This window comes from Daldinia caldariorum, assembly GCF_022478825.1.
Source record: "Daldinia caldariorum strain CBS 122874 unplaced genomic scaffold F4812scaffold_7, whole genome shotgun sequence".
Classification (NCBI taxonomy): domain Eukaryota; kingdom Fungi; phylum Ascomycota; class Sordariomycetes; order Xylariales; family Hypoxylaceae; genus Daldinia; species Daldinia caldariorum.
Window position 1 is genome coordinate 1,400,094 of NW_025953043.1, and position 17,991 is coordinate 1,418,084.

A 17,991-nucleotide genomic window follows, 5' to 3' on the forward strand; every position below is an offset into this window, starting at 1 on the left:
AGATGAGGAGTTATAGGAGGTACCTATGCCATTTATATTGGTATAGTACATTCAACCTATGGTATGAATAAGGCGGCTAGATTGGACTGTTACTGCTAATGTGCACGTAAAAGTGGCACCAGAAGTACCTAACCACGTATCCAGCTATTTCCAAAAATTCACGAATGGCAACTGCCAACTTCTTCAGCAACGTGTAGGTAGCTACCTACCTCCCGACCTAAAGCATGCCTTGCATGTGAGGTACCTAAGGTACATGCAATTGGGCCTCAGGAGGAACAAGAGACGTAATTTAGGCGGGCGGAAAGTGCTTACCTTAAAGTGCCTTCTTCAAAGTGGCTTCCTCAATTTGAAACCGAAAATCGAAAACCAAAAACTGAAAACCAAAAACTGAATTACACACAAAAAAAACTAAAAAATAAACTCACACCAAATCTACAATCGCCTCTTTTTTTCTTGCACTTTTATGCAACACCCCATTATAACACTTTCGACGCCAATACTGAATCAATCATGGAGATGTCAGTCTACGGAGCTATGGGCGATGAAGATATCGCCCTAGCCTTTCGCCTAATGCAGGAAGATGCCGAGCAATTCATATCGACCAGCAGTAGAAAGGGTAAACAAGCCGAGGGAACCGAGACTGATGCTCAAATGGCTTTTAACCTTCTCCTCGAGGAGCTCCAGGCTGCAGAGACCTGTCTCAGTGATGAACGAATGACTAGAAGCATGTTGAGAGCAATTCAAACCGACGGTCCTGTCCTTTCCCAGGCCTATGATGAAGAGAATGTTGCTCGAGCCGATCGCAATCTGTCCATAGCCTTGAGCAATGGACAAGATGTAGACGTGGCCGAGCAGGGCACCCCTGAGTCTCCAAATAGCGACGAAGAATTCCTGGAAAAGCTCTCCGTTCTCTATAATACTGGGTTTGATCACCCCAGGGGTAGTATTTTTGACTATGACGATGATGATACGGCCACTATCAGCCAGCCGGAGAGTTCATCCTGGGCTGCTTCGCGCCAACCTAGTAGGCCACCAAAGACCTGTGATGCTTGCGGAGATGAAAAGCACTTCGCAGAGCTGGCTCGCGCTCCCTGCCACCATGAATATTGCCGCGAGTGTTTGACACGTCTCTTCCGAGACGCCTCAAACGACGAGTCTCTCTTTCCTCCACGATGCTGCAGACAAAACATACCCTTAGCGAAAAATCAGGTGTTTATTGATAGCGATGTAGTCCGAACTTTCCGTCAAAAGGCCATTGAGTTTTCTACGCCTCGTCGAACATACTGCCACAACCGGCGTTGCGCTCGATTCATTCCAGGAACTAATTACTTGAACGATGTAGCAACGTGTAGCCACTGCGGATACCGAACCTGTATGATTTGCAAGGGTGCTACTCATAACGGTGATTGCCCAGAAGATGAACAACTGAATCAAGTCATTGAATTGGCCACTGAACATCGCTGGCAACGTTGCCAAAGATGCTGGGCCATGGTTGAGTTAAACACGGGATGCAACCACATGACGTAAGTTTAAAAACCACACTTATCATCTAATTGGTACCATGCATACTTAACCTTTGATAGCTGTCGATGCGGTTTCCAATTTTGCTATGTATGTGGTGACCGTTGGAAGACTTGCGAGTGTGTACACTGGGATGAACATAGACTGTACACACGCGCTGTCGTAATCGATGCACGCGACGAGGGTGACGAACGTCCAGCCGAAGTGATCCCTTTTCGTCCGCATCAAAATGGCCAGCAAGCCGTCCAGCAGCCCGTCCAGCAGCCGATTGCCAATCAGCAACAGGCACCGGCCCACTTCCTACAGCAAGGTGGCCGCCTACCAGCCGGAGCATACCGCGTCGTCTTTGAGAGTGACGATGAGAGTGAAGACGAGGTAGAAGAGGAAGCCGAAGTAGCGGTGCAGCCAGTAGCCGAACAGGCCCCATGGGAACCACCTGCCTTCGAGTTTCCAGAGCTTGATATCGTTCGGCGAGCACGGGTCCAGCAACTCATGGAAGACCTCCGACACAACCACGAATGCCAACATGATCGATGGTTTTCGAAGAGAGGGCCCCGCGGATGCGAAGAATGTGGTGACGTCATGCCTATTTTCATATACGAATGCCGACAATGTCATATTATGGCTTGTCGTCGTTGTCGATACCACCGGCTGTAAACGCCACCAGCAGCGTGGTTATAATAGCTGTGGCCTCATGAATACCTATTATTGAGCTACAGTTTGATGATTCCTGGGAAACTAGTTAACCAGGGCTTTCAAGCCAATCTCCTCACCTCCAAGGAGTTGGAGGCGAATGTCGACGGAACCATGAAAAATTCATGATTTCTTTCATTTTCCACATACCTCGTATCCATTACCATGGGCAGCCGAGGAACGGTCGATTACTACCTACATGTTGTAGAAAGGCGAAGTCGGAAATGTTTATTTCGACTGAATGTTTAGCTCTTTGTAACTTACCTTGACCATGTAGATGTCGCGTTGTAGCCTGCGTATTGATAACCGCAGAATGCCCCCTGTTAGTTCCATACGATAGGTAGGAACTATTGAAACAAGTCACTTTTATGGCTTTGATAATAATATGAGCCTTGCGATGTGATATTTTTATTTGTGATAAGAGTGCGAAAATCCGCGTACCTGATTGCGTACGCTCAAGCCGGTCAGCCCAGGTTGGTCCTTTCCCAGCTTTGACGGTGTTCAAATACACAAGTTCAAGGCATCCGAAGTAGGTACCCCTTTTCATGGATACTAGTAACGGTACAGGTATATCCATCAGCACCTTCGGTAGATATTTATCCCCCATGCAGCTTGTTATAGCACCTAAATATTGTGACTATTGAGATATATATATTATTGACATCTAATATAGGCAGTATGATGTAACATGCAATATGTATAGTGACACATCAAACAATCTCAAAGCCCCCTTGAGCTCCGAAGTCTTTCCTTAAGTTGCTTATATCCAGCGTGCCACTCCTCATCGAGCCCCGGCAGCGGGTCCTTACCGGCTTTCCGCGCCTCCTCATTAACCCAGTTCAAGACCTCTTCTACGTACTCGTCCTCGACGGCGAACATGCTGTGGAACTTGTCGTCGGGCTGAAACCGCGCCTTCCGCTCCCTGTGCTCGCGCCTCATGGCCTCGGCGGGCGGGAGCCTGACGTGGCCCGCGAGGACCTTCGCCGCGACCTGGGCCTGGAAGTCGAAGAGCGAGAAGGTCGAGACGTAGTGCGACACGCCGACGAAGACGAGCGACGGGTCCGCGATGTAGAACACGTCCTTGTGCAGGTTGTGCGTGATGTACCCGTCCGACGTGATCAGCACCCGGTCGTCCGCGTCCTGCCACGCGACCTGCGGCTGCTCGAGGGCCCCCAGGAACGGGTACGTCGTGATGTACCCCGTCGCGACGACCACGCGGTCGATCCCTTCGATCACCTGTCCGTCCTCGAGGACCGCTTTTCCGGGGATCGCGTGCCCCGGCTCCAGCGGCGGGGACTGCTGGGCGTCTTCGGCGTTCTCGTCGATGACGAACCGGGTCACGAGCGGGACGCGCTCGGCGTCTTTGGGCAGACGCGGCCCCAGCACGTCGTACTTGCTGACTCGCCTGCTCTGGATTATCTTGGCCCCTACTGCTGCCGCCTCGTTTGCGATGTCGACGGATGAGACGCCGGCGCCGATTATGAGGACGGTCTGGTTGGCGAACGGAGCGGGGGTTCGGTATTGCTTCGAGTGGGTGATTCGATCCGGGAAGCGTTGCTTCCACGCTGCTAACCCTGGAATATCCGGTACGAACGGAGTGTGGTAGTGTCCGCTGGCGACCACCACGGCATCGAAAGTCCAGGTTTTCTTCGTCAACGTGTGGCCGGAGTCGGTTATCGTTAAAGTGCTGGTCTTGACGGTCCATTTGCTGTCGCCTTCCGGCTTCGACACGCTTTCCACCCTGGTGTGGAATTCCACGTGGTCGTTGACCTTGTGGAGCCGGGCAATGTCGTTGATGTATGCGTTGACGACTTTTTGGTCTACGAAGTCTTCGCTGCCTTCTGGCCACCGTAGTAAGCTACTTCGCATGACAGGGGTTGGGATGTTGTTCTTTAATCCGGCGTAGCTGTGAATGTATTAACATGGTAGGACTTGAATAAAAACTTCAACTCATTTTGGGAGGGTATTTAATGAGTACTAATATGCCGATAAGAGGGAATGAGAGACGGGAGGTGATAAAATGGGCTGCTAGAACTGTCTGAAAGAGAAAATTATAGAGGCAAGTTTTTCATACGTACCAGGGGTTAGGCGGTGCGTGTATCAGGGCGACTTCATCTGAGCTTAGCCCTTCTTTCTCAACTTCTGACCAATTCGGCGAAGGGGGTACGACATTGGGGAATGGTGGCGCCCTATCTGGTTGAGGTGTGTAGTCCCATACGCCGCCGACCACGCCGGTCCGTTCAAACACGGTGACGTTGAACCCGGCCCGAAGAAGGTGGGCCGCCGACACCACACCGCTTATGCCGGCGCCGATGACGGCCACATCCTTGATGTTGCCGAGACGTGGCCCGTTATCAGTCTTACTGTCGTTAGGCAGGGAACCCATCGCGATTGTCTTAAAGAAGGGGGGTGGGTTAAAAAGCACAACGCATAAGGGGCCACACCAGGATTTGAATAGAAAAAACGGAATCTACAGTTAATTGCGGAACATAACGCTGGTGGTCACCTCATTTCCTACTTGAGATAATAATCTGCCCATTTGAAAAATGCTTTGTTGTGATTATAAATCGTGGGATTCCCTCAGGGCTGGATGAGATGAGACCATTTGGCGTACCGATTACGTGCTTGCGGAACATAAATAATCGTACAAGCGAACCACATGAGAATGCATCCTAACCTAGTTGACGGGGGAAGCGAGATAACAGCCTCAAAGCTAGGTTAATGGTTTTATTTCGGCTCATTTTCACCTGGTTTCAGCACTAACCAATGTCTCCAGGGGTAAAATACACATACAAGGTAGGTATTCAGTTTACTCGGTTTAGCTTAGAATCACACGATTTCAAAAGGAGCTGCATGTTGGGGGGTTCATTTCATGGTTATGATCTAGGTTTTTTATTCTCTATACGGTACTAGGTCTCTAAGCAGTTCCTGTATTTGCCAGCTGCGCCTTTTTAGCTCGTTCTCGGTGATGTAGCACCCGTATCGTGAGAGCAGTGGCAATAAGCCCAGCGCCAAAGAAGACCATGGTAATAAACCCTTTCTGATACCGGGGCCCGTCAACCTGCTGCCAAATAATCAGTGGCAGCCACGCCTGAACCACGTAGGCCATCTCGTTCATAGCTCCCACCACGAAAGCTCTCTCCTCGTTATTGTCACCGCAGATTTCGTGGGCCCACGCGAATGTCAACCCGCTGATTCCTCCCCCGATCATACCTACAATGTAACAGAACCATTTCCAGCCCGTAGGGATATTCCATACGGCAAGACTCGTGTTGATGATAATATTCACAAGCCCGGAGAATATCATAGGCGGCCATCGAGCACCCTTGAACAGGGAATCGGATGTCCAGGCGTAGATATAAGTGAATATCACAGCAATGGCTGAAGCAATCGTAGGATACGAGTTGATGGCGGCGATGCTATATCCTTCCTTTTTCAGCCAGATAGAGAAAGCTGGCTGGCCACCGTAGCCCACTCCGTTGTTGAAGAAGATGTAAAGCAGGACAAGCATATAGATGTGCCACGAGGTGAATATTTTCTTGAACGTGGCTTTTGTATACTTCCCTCTGTTGGCTCGTCCTTCAAGCTGCATGCGCTTGTTCGCTAGTACTATCTCCTCTTTGGTCAGCCACCAGGCGCGAGTTATCTCCGGCACATCGGGGAAGAAGAAGAATCCAGCCATGGCAATAGGTAGCGATATCGTGGTATTGATGATAAAAAGCCATTGCCAGCCACGGTAACCGCCGGTGCCGTTAAGTCGATAGACAGCTGTCATCAAATAGCCAGAGAACATGCTGCCTATGGAGCCGCTGGCGTGGAAGATACAGCTTCTCTTAGCGAGTTCATCTTTTCGATCTGCTACAAGTTAGTAACACGGATAAAAAAAATGAAGTGTGCTTTTATAGGATTTGAACATACTGGGAATACGTTAGCATTAGGTCTATAACCACAAAAGGGGTAGGGGGAAGATAATACGTACCACCAACTTCCAATAATGTACTGGATACCTGGATAAAAGCTACTTTCGGCGAGTCCAATGAAAAATCGTAAGACGTATATCTGCTCCGCGGTACGACATTTTGAGAGGAGGATAGTCAGGACTGACCACACCACCTCGCAAGCTGGGATGAATATTGACGGTCGAACTTTGGTAAGAAGCATATTACTGCTACTATTAGTAAAGTCAATATTGAAGCTCAGGGGAGAAGGACCCTAACCTAGGGATTTCACCAATAACATATCCAACCGTCCAACATGTAACCATGTAGTTGAGCTGGTTACCATATAGACCAAGGTCTTCCTGCATACCAGATACGAAAGCGCTGTTGACATTCACCTGGTCAAGGTACTTTATGAAGTACCCCAACGAAGCGAAAGTCAAAATCACTGCGTCGAGCTTGAACAGAAACCGCCTCTCTTCAGGAGACTTGTCAAACGTATCCCAGAAATAGGACCGCCACGTCTGCTTCGGTTTCTCAGCGACTAGCGCGAACGAATCAGTACGAGTTGAGTCAGCATCGCTATGATCTGTGCTCTTAGCCTTCACGTCGTCGCCGGCTGCAGCTGCGGTCTTGACCGAGGAGATTTCCTTGCTTTCCATGGCGTACTATTCGAGCAGACTGTCGACGAAAAGCTGAAGGTTCAAGCTGAGGATTCAGAACGAGAGCCAGAACACCATGGGGCATTCCGATTTAAAGAGCATCTGAAGTACCTGAGGCTATAAAGGGATTAAGCCCGCTTTTCTCCGTGCTAGAAAAAGAGTCCATTCCGCACCTTAATAAACAAGGATTGTCGCGCACCATCTCACATGCAGATTCCCCTGTTCTATATCAACCCAGATCTAGGTATCCAGCAAGAAAAAAGGCTCTAATGATCCGTATTTCTAACCCCCTGGTTGTTATGGCTTTAGGATTCGGTCATGGACCGCGGTCGCGAACTTCCATCATACGGTGATTTCTCGTGGTCCTCCGAATGGCACGTTGGGGAACCACTGTCTCTCCCACGGCTCTCATGCGACACTTGTGCTGCACCAGTGCGGGGTCTAGAGGTATGCTGTGTTCTTTTGTTTCTAACATAGGCGAGGTACCTCTCAAGAAAGCATGTAAGATGGAGGCGACAAGGTGGTAATGATCACCTCAAACATGGCTGCCATGACGCCATGCTATAACCCCACAGAAAGCGTCAAATAACACCCACGCTTTGCTCGTGTCCTGCACTCGCGACACAATCTCGTCTCGCATCATCGTTCTCCAAGATCACGAATTGATAAGGAACTCCAATGACGGCCTCGATAAATCGCGGGGGAAGTACCTGACTCCTCACCAGGTGCTGCACGCAAGCTTCACAGCTTCGCGGTTATTAGGTACTGCTGGTTATCGCCGTCAAAGTAGATACGGATTACCAATCTTCCCGTCCTGTTAATACAGCTTGCCCATTGGGATGGAGAACTGCCTATCACCGGATCGCTAGGAAATGAGGTCAATGGTTGGGATTCTCCAATTGAATGATTTCTGGTGTTATATATCTGTAGAAGTCGTACGAGAGGATAGCGAGGGGGGTAATATTATAGCAGAAAGACAAGTCCACGAGTCTATAAGATAGACTCAGTTATTTAAAAAGGTTTTAAGCATCACAGAGTCAAGAAATTGAAGTCATATCCAAGCTAAACATTGTGACAATGGCGCCCGCACCAATTGATGAGCGTATCAAGGACGTTGCGGAGCCCCGTAAAGACACCCTTAGTCTTCCCGAACCCGCTCTCCAACGCTTGAAGAAAGCGGGCATTGACCTGTCAAACGGCTACCCTTATCGCCCATCAAGGCCTCTTTACCTGCAAGATGTCTACAACATCAGGAATAAAGAATGGAAGCACGTAGACGCCGGGGCGCGTGCGGATAAGTCAAAGTCGGCGCTGCTATCCGCCGCCACCAAAGTCACAGATCTGACTAGCCATATCGGAACCGAGATCGAGGGTCTGCAGCTGAAGGACCTTACGAACCAGCAAAAGGACGAACTAGCTCTCCTCATCGCCGAGCGGAGCGTTGTCTTCTTTAGGAACCAGACGGACCTATCGCCCCAAGACCAGCTAGCGCTAGGAAAGTACTACGGCGAGGTCGAAGTCCACGTAAGTGTTATTTTATGCCATCTTATTGATAAGAGCGACTGCGGGTGCATACATACTATAGACACACGCGCACACACAAAAAAAATACTCACATACTTGTTCCCAAAAATATAGCCTCAAGTCCCGCAAGTCCCCGGCAATCTCGGCGTGACCGTCATCTGGCCCGACCTGCAAGCCACCGAGCGGGCCGCCAACTTCCGGAACCCGGGGGGAGCGTCGCGATGGCACTCGGACCTGGTGCACGAGCTGCAGCCGGCGGGGATCACGCACCTGCACCTGGACACGGTGCCGCCGGTGGGCGGGGACACGCTGTGGGCGAGTGGGTACTCGGCGTACGAGAAGCTGTCGCCGGACTTCCGGAAGCTGATCGACGGCAAGCTGGCCGTGTACCGCTCCGCGCACGGGTACCTAGACCGGGAGAACCCAGAGCTGGGGCCGCGGTACGTGGAGCGGGTCCACCCGCTGGTGCGCGTGCACCCGGCGACGGGCTGGAAGGCCCTGTGGGTCAACCGGGCGATGACGGACCGGATCGTGGGGCTGGACCGCGCCGAGAGCGACGTCATCCTGAACTACCTGTACGACGTGTACGAGCGCAACGTCGACATCCAGGTGCGGTTCCGCTGGACGCCGGGGACCAGCGCGCTCTGGGATAACCGCATCACGATCCACAACGCGTCGTGGGATTACAACGGCAGGCACCCCAGGCACGGCACCCGCGTGACGTCGTTGGCTGAGAAGCCGTACTTCGATCCCGCGGCGCCGACGAGGCGCGAGGCCCTTGGGCTCCTGGATGAGAGCGAGAAGCAGATTGATGGACCTGCTTAGATGGCCACCATACATAGCTGCATCAAATATATTTATGAAGATACCTCCTCTCAGCAACATTCTGTGAGTGCGTACAGATAAACAATTCCAAAACCGTTGTATCAAGATTCTTTGAAAAGTCTCATACCACCACGTCTACCAATGGTGGAAAAAAAAAAAATCTTATTCGCACGACTTTAGTTTCACTTATTGATATCCATATAAGATCATCCTGCAAAATAAACACCTAAAGTGATAAGTATTTATACCTAGTATTTGATCATATATTCGTGTCTATAGCTGATGCCTGTATTTCATATCTCATAGTCTAAGCAAAAGAAACAGACCAGTCGGCGCCGATCTGAGCACCAACCCGTCCGATGACCGCAAATGCGCCCCTGTTACCATCTGCCTTGTGGTACGTGAGCGGTACTGAGACTTTGTTGCCCTCCGACTCGACTACTACTTCCTTCTTGTTGGCCCAGGACGAGGGCGCTCCAACGACGATGATCTTGTCGACGGCAACGTTGCGCATCTGCTTCAGCCAATCGCCTTCCTTGATTTCTTTGGTATCACGACCTTCGGTGTCGGTAGAAGTAAGTGTTGAACCCGCAAGCTTAAATGTTCGGTGGATGTATTGTCCCTTTTCGTAATCGAAGGAGTCGCCGTCGTCAACATACAATTCTCCTTCGGCTTCACCGTTATTTCCGACAGCCACAATGAGAGTGTAATCGTCGAACTTCATCAATTGGGAAGAACGTCGAGGCGTGTCACGGCGAGGGAATATGTGTCCACCCCGTATCAACACGGGGATAGTCTCGAGGGGTGCATTCACAGTGATGTGCTTGCTTTTCGTCGTAGCTAACTTCTTGTAGTTGAAATAATCATAGTAGACCTCGCTATCTGGGATATAAATATCCGTAGAAGTCTTTCCTTTCTCTACAATCGGCTTTACCAGAAGGCCAGTTGACCCGACGAAGAACTGGTCATCAATACCAAAGCCGCCTTCTTCGCTTGGGTGAGTCCAGTACAAGGGGCGTATTATGGGGCTTCCATCACGGTTGGCGTGGTAAAAAGCAGTGTACCAAGACGGAAGCAGGCTGTAACGCAGACGAAGAGCAGAGGTAACGATGGATCGGTGAGGTTCTGCAAGAAGGAACGGTTCACGGCGTCGAGCATCAATATGTGCATGTCCTCTGAAGAAAGGGTAGAAAGCACCAGCTTGGAACCAACGGCTCTGTAGCTCCAATTCCGGATTACCGAAGAAACCACCAACATCAGCGCCAGCGAAGGGGAATCCAGAAATTCCTTGGGCAAGGACCATGGGGATAGAGGCGCCAAGGTGTTCCCAGCTAGCCTGGTTGTCACCTGTCCACATTGCTCCAAGACGCTGGGAGCCGGCATAGAATGATCTCGTAAGTATAAATGGGCGTCGCAGCTCACCCTTCTTCCGGGAAAGGAGAGCCTCATATGTGGCATTATGGAATGTCATTCCATTGAGGTTATGAACATCACGATGTTCCCAGTCGCCGTGATGGAGATTGTCCTTCGGCATGGTAACTTCGGGTCCGTTAAATACGGACGGCTCATTCATGTCGTTCCAAATAAAGGTATTCTCCATGGTGCCCTTGAACGCGTCATACTTGAACAGGGAAGTCCACCATTTGATGGCTGCAGGGTTGAATGCATCAATCCAATGAGAAGAACCTGGCCAACACCAGCCATCGAAGTCATTACCGTCCTTGTTCTTGACGGCTAGACCTTTCGACTTGAGCTCCTCAGATACGTGATAGCCGCCTACATTTTTGATATGAGGATCAATAATGGTGACCAATTTCCTCCCATGATTATCCAAGTGTTTTCCCATAGAGATCGGATCTTTGAACATATCTTTATCCCACGTAAAGTACTTCTTGTCATCGGTGTACTCGATGTCCAACCATATGACATCATATGGAATATGGTATCGATCCATCTTACGGTCGACTTCCTTAACGTCGTCGTCCGAGACATAGTTCCACCGGCACTGGTGATACCCGAGGGAAAATTCCTGAGGTAAGGTAGTGGTACCTGTAAGTTCGGCATAGCTCTTGGTTATGTCACGAGGAGTGGGGCCAAGGAAAATGAAGAGATCCATCAAGCCACTTTCCGATATCCAATGAGTTTGGGTGTTGGTTTTGGAACTAGTTCCAATAGCCAAAGCACTCTTAGATTCCTTAGCTTTAATGATATCGATCCAAGTCTCGGCCGCATTGAGCCAGAAAACACCAACCGTGGAGTCCTTTCGCTGAGCTTGCATAAAAGGGATCGCACCATACAAGGTCATTGGGCTGTCTAAGATGTACTCGAAAACATCAGAATTGTAAAGTCTGTATGGTTCCGCATAGTTTCCCTCGCCGCCACGTGTCTCTTTCAACGATAAGGGACCGGCGTGTTCTGGAATTCCGTAAACATGCTCGTAACCAAAAAAGGTGATATCAAGCGCAACGCTCTCGGGGCCGCGGGGCTTTGAGTCTGTGTTTCCACCAAAGGCCTCGTCCCACCAGGTACTCTCATCTTCTGAGGGTGATACTTCAGGGGTATCTTCTTTCTTTTCTTGTGACTCTTCACCCTCTTTCTTCTCTGGTGTCGGTTTCTCGACCCTTGGTCGCCAATGTTCCAAGTTTATCAATCCCCGGTCGTTGAGCTTGATTTGAGTAGCACCATCACGTTTGAACTCGATTGCGTATGGTTCGTATGTTATATGGGCTTCGAATGCAGAGTTGGGGCCATACTGGATGGTGATCCCGGCCTTGCTTTCTTGGGAAACTTTGGCATCTGTGTCGATGTCCAAACCACCAACCACGGCCCATTTTTCAGCCTCATTATATCTTTCTTTTCTTGCTTTGCTGTTGTGTCTAAGCTCAATATCCTTCTCTTGCCTCTTCTTTTCGTCGACAGAGACACGTGCCGTCCCCGATTTCAGGAAAGATACGGTGAGAGGGAGCTGGACAGTGTTTCCTTGTTCGTCGATAGTCTTGAGAATTGTGGCTTGGAATTGGCCATCTTTGAACGAGGCCAGCTCGGGAGAGATCTTGTATGGGGCTTTCCACGAGGATCCCAGGGCAGCTGCATTATCAGCGTAGGCCCTATTTCTCTTGCAGAAGCCTGACTGGTGGCATTTCTTGAAATCGTTTTCCTTAACCGACACTATTCCCTATTAGCTAGAATATTTGGTATGATTGATAACTATGTTATTACCTGCTGGAGCGAAGAGAAAGCATAGGGCCGTGAAAAGGCAGAAAAACATGGCCCATCGCGAGGACAAGTGATTCTTACCAGCACCGGCCATATTTGCTTGCTCCCTTGGCACGGGCGTCCCTTAAGAGGGTTAGGGGATGTAGAGGAAACCAGCAGGAATATTTAAAGAAGGGATGGGGTTAAATCAAAGGACCGCATGTATACAGCGTCATAAGGGTTAGCTGTGTAATTGCTCTGCAGATTGCAAGCAATTGTGTACCTAAGGTATAAATGATTTAATTGTGGGAGGCCAAAGAAGTTGATGCTAGCTGTCCGTTCAAAAAGACAGCTCAATGCTAGGTACCTTAGGTACATGTACAAAGCTTCCCCGAATTTAACCAGTTACCACCCCTGGGCACTGGGCAGACAAGCCACTAAGACTGGGGTTAGGCCTTCTCCACTATTTCCACTAGGGCATCATTTCGACCAGCTTTTATGGATAAGATCCCATTGATCTGAGATAACAGTCAACATGAATATACATGTAAGCCACAATAAAGCATTCACTTCAATTATTACTAGCCACACACTTCGGACAATGCATTTGGCCAATGTTGAATTTGTTCACTGAGCTTCCTCCAGAATCCAAGTAGTGATCTATTGTGGGAAATGCTGTCATATCTATCACGTCTTATCATCACACTCCCTTAGAGTTACATAAATTGCAATATAAAATTCCAACTCTTCCAAAAAGTCGCATTAGTTATTCCTTTTCATGATCATACAAAGGTACCGGTCGCTTCTATGCGCTGTCCCTTTTCCTCCTTATTCAAATGCACATTAGAAAGAGTTGACCAATCGTATCGGAAGCTGGTTCCACAGGTTTATTAACTTGAAAATATCCTCACGAACCCCTGAAATTAAAATAGATATTTACCTACTATTTACCTACTATCAAGATAACCTAAAGGTAATATACGGGAAACATATGTATGGATATTTGAGTTAAACACTTACACCTACATACACCTTGGTGTCTTCAATACATGTAAGATGTATAAGCCACAGGATATTTCGAGACGCCACAACAAAACCTCGGCTCCAGCCCCAGCTCCCGTTCCACACGCAGTTTCGAACGAAAACCAGACCCAGACCCAGACCCACAGGGTCCAGGAAAGCCATAGCAAACCCAATCGCGGGCAGCAACGACCGCCCAATGTGAGATTCTTAGGCCTAATACCCCACTATAGCCGTCACCCCACCCTCCATCTTTTCTTCACAATCTTCGGGAGCGCCGTCCTTGTATTTCTCCTTTTTTTTCTTTTTCCTTGGAAGACTCAACCAGATCGCCAAGATTGGACATTCAGGCAAAGCCTCAAGCACGACTTAGACAATATCAAGGGATCATTCTTCCCTTCTACTTCAACGGTTACCACTACCACTACCCTTTACCAAACAATACCTACCCCTCTATACACTCAAGAACCGGTACCAGAAGCCAAAATGTCGACCGAGCAGACGTGAGTTGTCGATACCCCTCTCGTGTTTTTTAAAGGGTAATAAATGATAAATACTAACGGGAATATTTTCTAGTTTCATTGCCGTCAAGCCTGATGGTGTCCAGGTATTTTAATTTTGCCATACGAAACTCTTCAATACTCTCTAATTCTGTATTCCAGCGTGGCCTCGTTGGCGCTATCATCTCTCGCTTCGAGAGCCGAGGGTTAGTAGGAAGAAAAACAAACCCATTTTATACGCCACTTGGAATCTAACCCTAGAATAGCTTCAAGCTCGTTGCCATCAAGCTCGTCGCTCCCGGCAAGGCCCACCTCGAGAAGCACTGTAAGCTGGATGATATCCTACCGAACCGCGACATCAGTGAACTAACCTAACCATAATAGACGCTGACCTCAAGGACAAGCCCTTCTTCCCTGGTCTAATTGAGTGTATGTTACTATAAGTAAATATATACGCGTTTCGTCTTAACTAATCCCGATCTTAGACATGAACAGCGGCCCGATTGCCGCCATGGTTTGGGAGGGTCTTGATGCCGTCAAGACTGGCCGAAGTACGTTTAAGTCCCCTATATTATTAGACATATCAATACTGACTTCTTCTTTTCAGCTCTCCTCGGTGCCACCAACCCCCTCGCCTCTGCCCCCGGTACCATCCGTGTAAGTAAATAACGATTCAACTATATTTCAACCCATATTAATGTCTTTCAGGGTGACTACGCTCTCCAGACCGGCCGCAACGTCTGCCACGGCTCCGACAGCGTCGAGAACGCCAAGAAGGAGATCGCTCTGTGGTTCGGCGAGGGCGAGCTTGTCAGCTGGGAGAGCGCCCAGGCCAAGTGGATCTACGAGTAGAATAAGAAAAAGAGATATGATGCTAGAGATCCATAGAACGTGATAGAAGTTTGATCTAGCTTGGACAAGCGAAACAGACAAAATTCATGTGTCTTTAAGATCAGATAGAAAGCGCATATTGATTGCAATAAACCAAGAATCATAGACAACAAAAAAAAATATAGTCTTCACACGTGATGTTACTTGCATCTACACGATTAGGTTAGATGGGAGTGACTTGATTCTTAGCTGCACTTGTTCCACAACGAACGCCGTACTGTCACGAACCCTCTAGCTAACCAAGGGGTCGCCCAGAGGCTAAGAGCTATCCTAGGTATCAGCAACGCCTTGGTGATCGCATAGGCAGCGGCGATTTGTATGCCAATCTTGTAGCCCTTTTCCGTATTCTCGGCCGTGACCGTGTCCCTGACCTTGCGCCAAGCCTTCACACCCTTACGCTCCTCCTTGCCAGCTTCAGCCAGTTCTTCCTTCTCAGAGACACCAACACCACCATGCTCGCCCTCGTCTTTCCGTCTCCAAAATCCCAACCAACCCCCTCTTTTCCTCTCCTTCTCCATCTCCATCTCCTCCCTCAACCTCCTCTCCAACCTCTCCTCCCCCTCCCTGCCCGCATCCTCCTCCTCCCCCTCGTCCCCGAGCCCAAACCACCCCCTCTTCCTAAACCACCGCATGTACCGCCCCAGCCCCTCCTCCGCCCACGCCGCCCATGGCCCCAAAACCCACGTCGTCGGCACCCAGTCCGCGCGGTGGAACGCGTACGCGAGCCCCAGCAGCGGCACCGCGGCCGTGACCTCGTGCAGCACGAGGAACGCCGCCACGTGCGAGAGCGGCGCCGAGCGCAGCTGCGCGAGGTACGGGCGCAGGGGCCGCGGGATCCAGCGGCTCGTGCGCGCGAGGAGCGCGTCGAAGCGGCGGGTTTGGCGGGCTTGGGATGCGGAGGCAGAGGAAGATGAGGGGGAGGTGGGTGGTTTGGAGGACTGGAAGCGTCTGCTTCGAGGATGGGGGTTGGATCGAGTGCGGAGAGGATGATGATGATGTATTGGTGTGGCTGGGTTCGAAGGTCTGGGATAGGATGCTGGGAAGAGGCGGGCTGGACGGAGGCGGCGGGCGAAGGTAGTGGATGACATTTGGGAGGATCTCTTTGTAATTAGGTAGGTATTGGGTATAAATGAATAATTCTGTAGATAGTAGAGGAGTTTTTATTTTAATAGGTGTATATTCCGAGACGTAAAGTCCTGGCGCGACACGTAAGAAGGAAAGTAGCCGTCTTAAGGTTTGGGTTTGTTGAAGGGAAGCTTGATTTGGCAAAGGTAAGATATGAGATAGGATATCAGCCAGTCAACTTCAATGTGGAAAAGCTAGAACTGCAATGTGGGGCAGAGCAATGACCGGAACTTATACATAGCATGTTATATTCAGTAAGACCCTAACGACCTGGTTCGAATACAATATCAATATCAATAAGTTAGCTAGAAAATAAACCCATTTTAATAGAAGTAATACTTCCGTTTGATAGAATTTATTTTCTTATTCCATATGAACCTAGATGCCAGTGTATCTTATGCTGGATATTGAGCACCAAGTCCATTAACCAGCATGCTCTCCGGTTGTAGACCCTTGCCCTCAGCCAAAACTCCCGCTTTGCGCAGGATACGAACACAGTTCTGAATAACCTTCAAATCGACGCCTTCTGTCTTAGCAGCAAATCGCACCGTGCGAAGCCACTCTCTCGCATCCGCTTCCGAGTAATCCAGCTCCGTACTGATATACTTGACGGCCTCGTCCTGATGCGAAGCGAAGTAATGGATGCCCTCGTCAAGCTTGTTGAACAGATCGAAGAGCCGTTTATCCGGCTTCTGCTCCGGCAGCAGCGCGGTCGACGCCACGATCTTCCAGCTGCTCCAGGGCGTGTAGATCTCGCCGACGCGGCGGATCTCCCCGCTATCGTAGTACCGCTTCGACGTGAAGTGCTCCCACATGAAGAAGTCGGCCGTACCGTCGTTGACCGCCTTCCGGAGGTTGGCAAAGTTCTGCAGCACCACGAAGTCCGAGTACGGCGCCGAACCGGGCGTCAGCCAGCCCTGCTGGTCGGCTAGTACGAAGCCCATTACGTGGCTGCCGGAGCCGATGCGTGAGATTCCGATCTTGGACCCTTTTAAAGAGGACACGGAAGTAATTTCAGGCCGTTTGGCGCCGGTTGAAATTGCCCAACCTATATGTGATGTTAATTAAACATTTCTTTTAGTGACTTATACAGAAGCGTCAGGTAGCTATGATAGTTTTACATAGAGGGGTTTCAACATAAGTTCCGACGATGCGATAACCTCCGTCACCAGGCGCATCTTCCTTGCCAAGACCGGCGACCCAAGCTTCTGTCAGGCCGATGCCGACATCGATCTCGCCGGAACGAATAGCAGTAATCATGTGCCCCGTTCCCGAGGGAAACGGAATCAAGGTGGCTTCTAGACCAAAGTACTTCTGAGCGAAGTAGAGCGGCGTGGAAAAGTGCTCCGGCACGAAGCCGATCCGGAGGGATTGAGAGGCAGATTCTGTCATATCTGCTATTATTTCGATTTAGTACGCCGTCACTAATGGCTACGCAAGTAGTTGCTAATTGAAAACAACTTAGTTGTAATTTTTTTTGAGATGAAAGACAAACGGCGAATGACGTTGACGTGCTTAAAGCATTAATTAGACTCACAGTTACGGATATGCGCGGGACGGGACGGCATATTGCGGGGCATTTTAAAGCTTACCTATTTTCTATATATGTGTGGAACTCTACTTGTTAGGTACCTGTTTTGTAAGGGACTTGCAACTTATTAACACTTATTACTTTTTAATTGTTGAAATATTTCCATCCATTCTTCTTCAGTGCTACCATATTTGAAAACACCATGTTAAACTACGCTTTAAGACTTGTAATAGATTAATGAAATGATCAACTGGGAGATGGAATGATGAAATTGCTCATCCTGTACAAGTTCCTGAGCCCCATTGCAACTATATTAGGGGCCTATGAAGCAATAACTGTAATCATTTCTCAGGTGTCATACAACTAAAAGTCTTGTTATTCTTTCACCTTAGACTAATCCCAGAATAACCCAATTCAGACGATGTACTCAGATCCCCGTGAGCCGCTTCCGTACTTGAAGAACGTCCTACCCTCAAAGCAATTTTATCAGACACTTCCACACCCGAAGGCCTTGTAGGAGGGTCTCGAAATGACCCTACAATATTCCAAGGGTCTTCCTTCACACT

The 17,991-nt window shown here is 49.4% G+C and overlaps 8 protein-coding genes across 8 annotated transcripts; 3 read left to right on the top strand and 5 right to left on the bottom strand.

The window, feature by feature from the left end:
* Window positions 1-23: 23 nt before the first annotated feature.
* F4812DRAFT_427308 (uncharacterized protein) lies at window positions 24-2,595 on the top strand. The gene is made up of 2 exons (XM_047934090.1): window positions 24-1,523; window positions 1,584-2,595. Exons 1-2 carry the CDS (start codon window positions 511-513, stop codon window positions 2,176-2,178), a joined length of 1,608 nt encoding a protein of 535 aa, XP_047790882.1. The 5' UTR covers window positions 24-510; the 3' UTR covers window positions 2,179-2,595.
* Window positions 2,596-2,934: 339 nt separating this feature from the next.
* F4812DRAFT_458998 (FAD/NAD(P)-binding domain-containing protein) lies at window positions 2,935-4,600 on the bottom strand (the record flags this gene model as incomplete). The annotated part of the gene is made up of 2 exons (XM_047937460.1): window positions 2,935-4,120; window positions 4,293-4,600. The coding sequence occupies 2 exons, from the start codon at window positions 4,598-4,600 to the stop codon at window positions 2,935-2,937; spliced, it is 1,494 nt and encodes a 497-aa protein (XP_047790883.1).
* A 531-nt stretch (window positions 4,601-5,131) lies between these two features.
* Window positions 5,132-6,814, bottom strand: F4812DRAFT_458999 (MFS general substrate transporter; the record flags this gene model as incomplete). The annotated part of the gene is made up of 3 exons (XM_047937461.1): window positions 5,132-6,069; window positions 6,201-6,379; window positions 6,432-6,814. The coding sequence occupies 3 exons, from the start codon at window positions 6,812-6,814 to the stop codon at window positions 5,132-5,134; spliced, it is 1,500 nt and encodes a 499-aa protein (XP_047790884.1).
* A 1,077-nt stretch (window positions 6,815-7,891) lies between these two features.
* F4812DRAFT_471112 (alpha-ketoglutarate-dependent sulfonate dioxygenase) lies at window positions 7,892-9,347 on the top strand (the record flags this gene model as incomplete). Its single annotated transcript, XM_047939052.1, has 2 exons — window positions 7,892-8,338; window positions 8,453-9,347. The coding sequence occupies 2 exons, from the start codon at window positions 7,892-7,894 to the stop codon at window positions 9,161-9,163; spliced, it is 1,158 nt and encodes a 385-aa protein (XP_047790885.1). The 3' UTR covers window positions 9,164-9,347.
* Window positions 9,347-12,720, bottom strand: F4812DRAFT_373580 (glycoside hydrolase family 31 protein). Its single transcript, XM_047931961.1, has 2 exons — window positions 12,383-12,720; window positions 9,347-12,331 (listed from the first exon to the last, which is right to left on the bottom strand). Exons 1-2 carry the CDS (start codon window positions 12,471-12,473, stop codon window positions 9,471-9,473), a joined length of 2,952 nt encoding a protein of 983 aa, XP_047790886.1. The 5' UTR covers window positions 12,474-12,720; the 3' UTR covers window positions 9,347-9,470.
* A 268-nt stretch (window positions 12,721-12,988) lies between these two features.
* Window positions 12,989-14,874, top strand: F4812DRAFT_427313 (nucleoside diphosphate kinase). The gene is made up of 8 exons (XM_047934091.1): window positions 12,989-13,881; window positions 13,955-13,985; window positions 14,041-14,084; window positions 14,145-14,203; window positions 14,263-14,307; window positions 14,364-14,429; window positions 14,486-14,535; window positions 14,587-14,874. The coding sequence occupies exons 1-8, from the start codon at window positions 13,415-13,417 to the stop codon at window positions 14,728-14,730; spliced, it is 906 nt and encodes a 301-aa protein (XP_047790887.1). The 5' UTR covers window positions 12,989-13,414; the 3' UTR covers window positions 14,731-14,874.
* Window positions 14,875-14,931: 57 nt separating this feature from the next.
* Window positions 14,932-16,071, bottom strand: F4812DRAFT_373613 (uncharacterized protein). The gene has a single exon (XM_047931962.1). It carries the CDS (start codon window positions 15,855-15,857, stop codon window positions 14,955-14,957), a length of 903 nt encoding a protein of 300 aa, XP_047790888.1. The 5' UTR covers window positions 15,858-16,071; the 3' UTR covers window positions 14,932-14,954.
* Window positions 15,573-17,458, bottom strand: F4812DRAFT_427316 (periplasmic binding protein-like II). Its single transcript, XM_047934092.1, has 2 exons — window positions 17,016-17,458; window positions 15,573-16,942 (listed from the first exon to the last, which is right to left on the bottom strand). The coding sequence occupies exons 1-2, from the start codon at window positions 17,284-17,286 to the stop codon at window positions 16,290-16,292; spliced, it is 924 nt and encodes a 307-aa protein (XP_047790889.1). The 5' UTR covers window positions 17,287-17,458; the 3' UTR covers window positions 15,573-16,289.
* Between the last annotated feature and the right edge of the window lie 533 nt (window positions 17,459-17,991).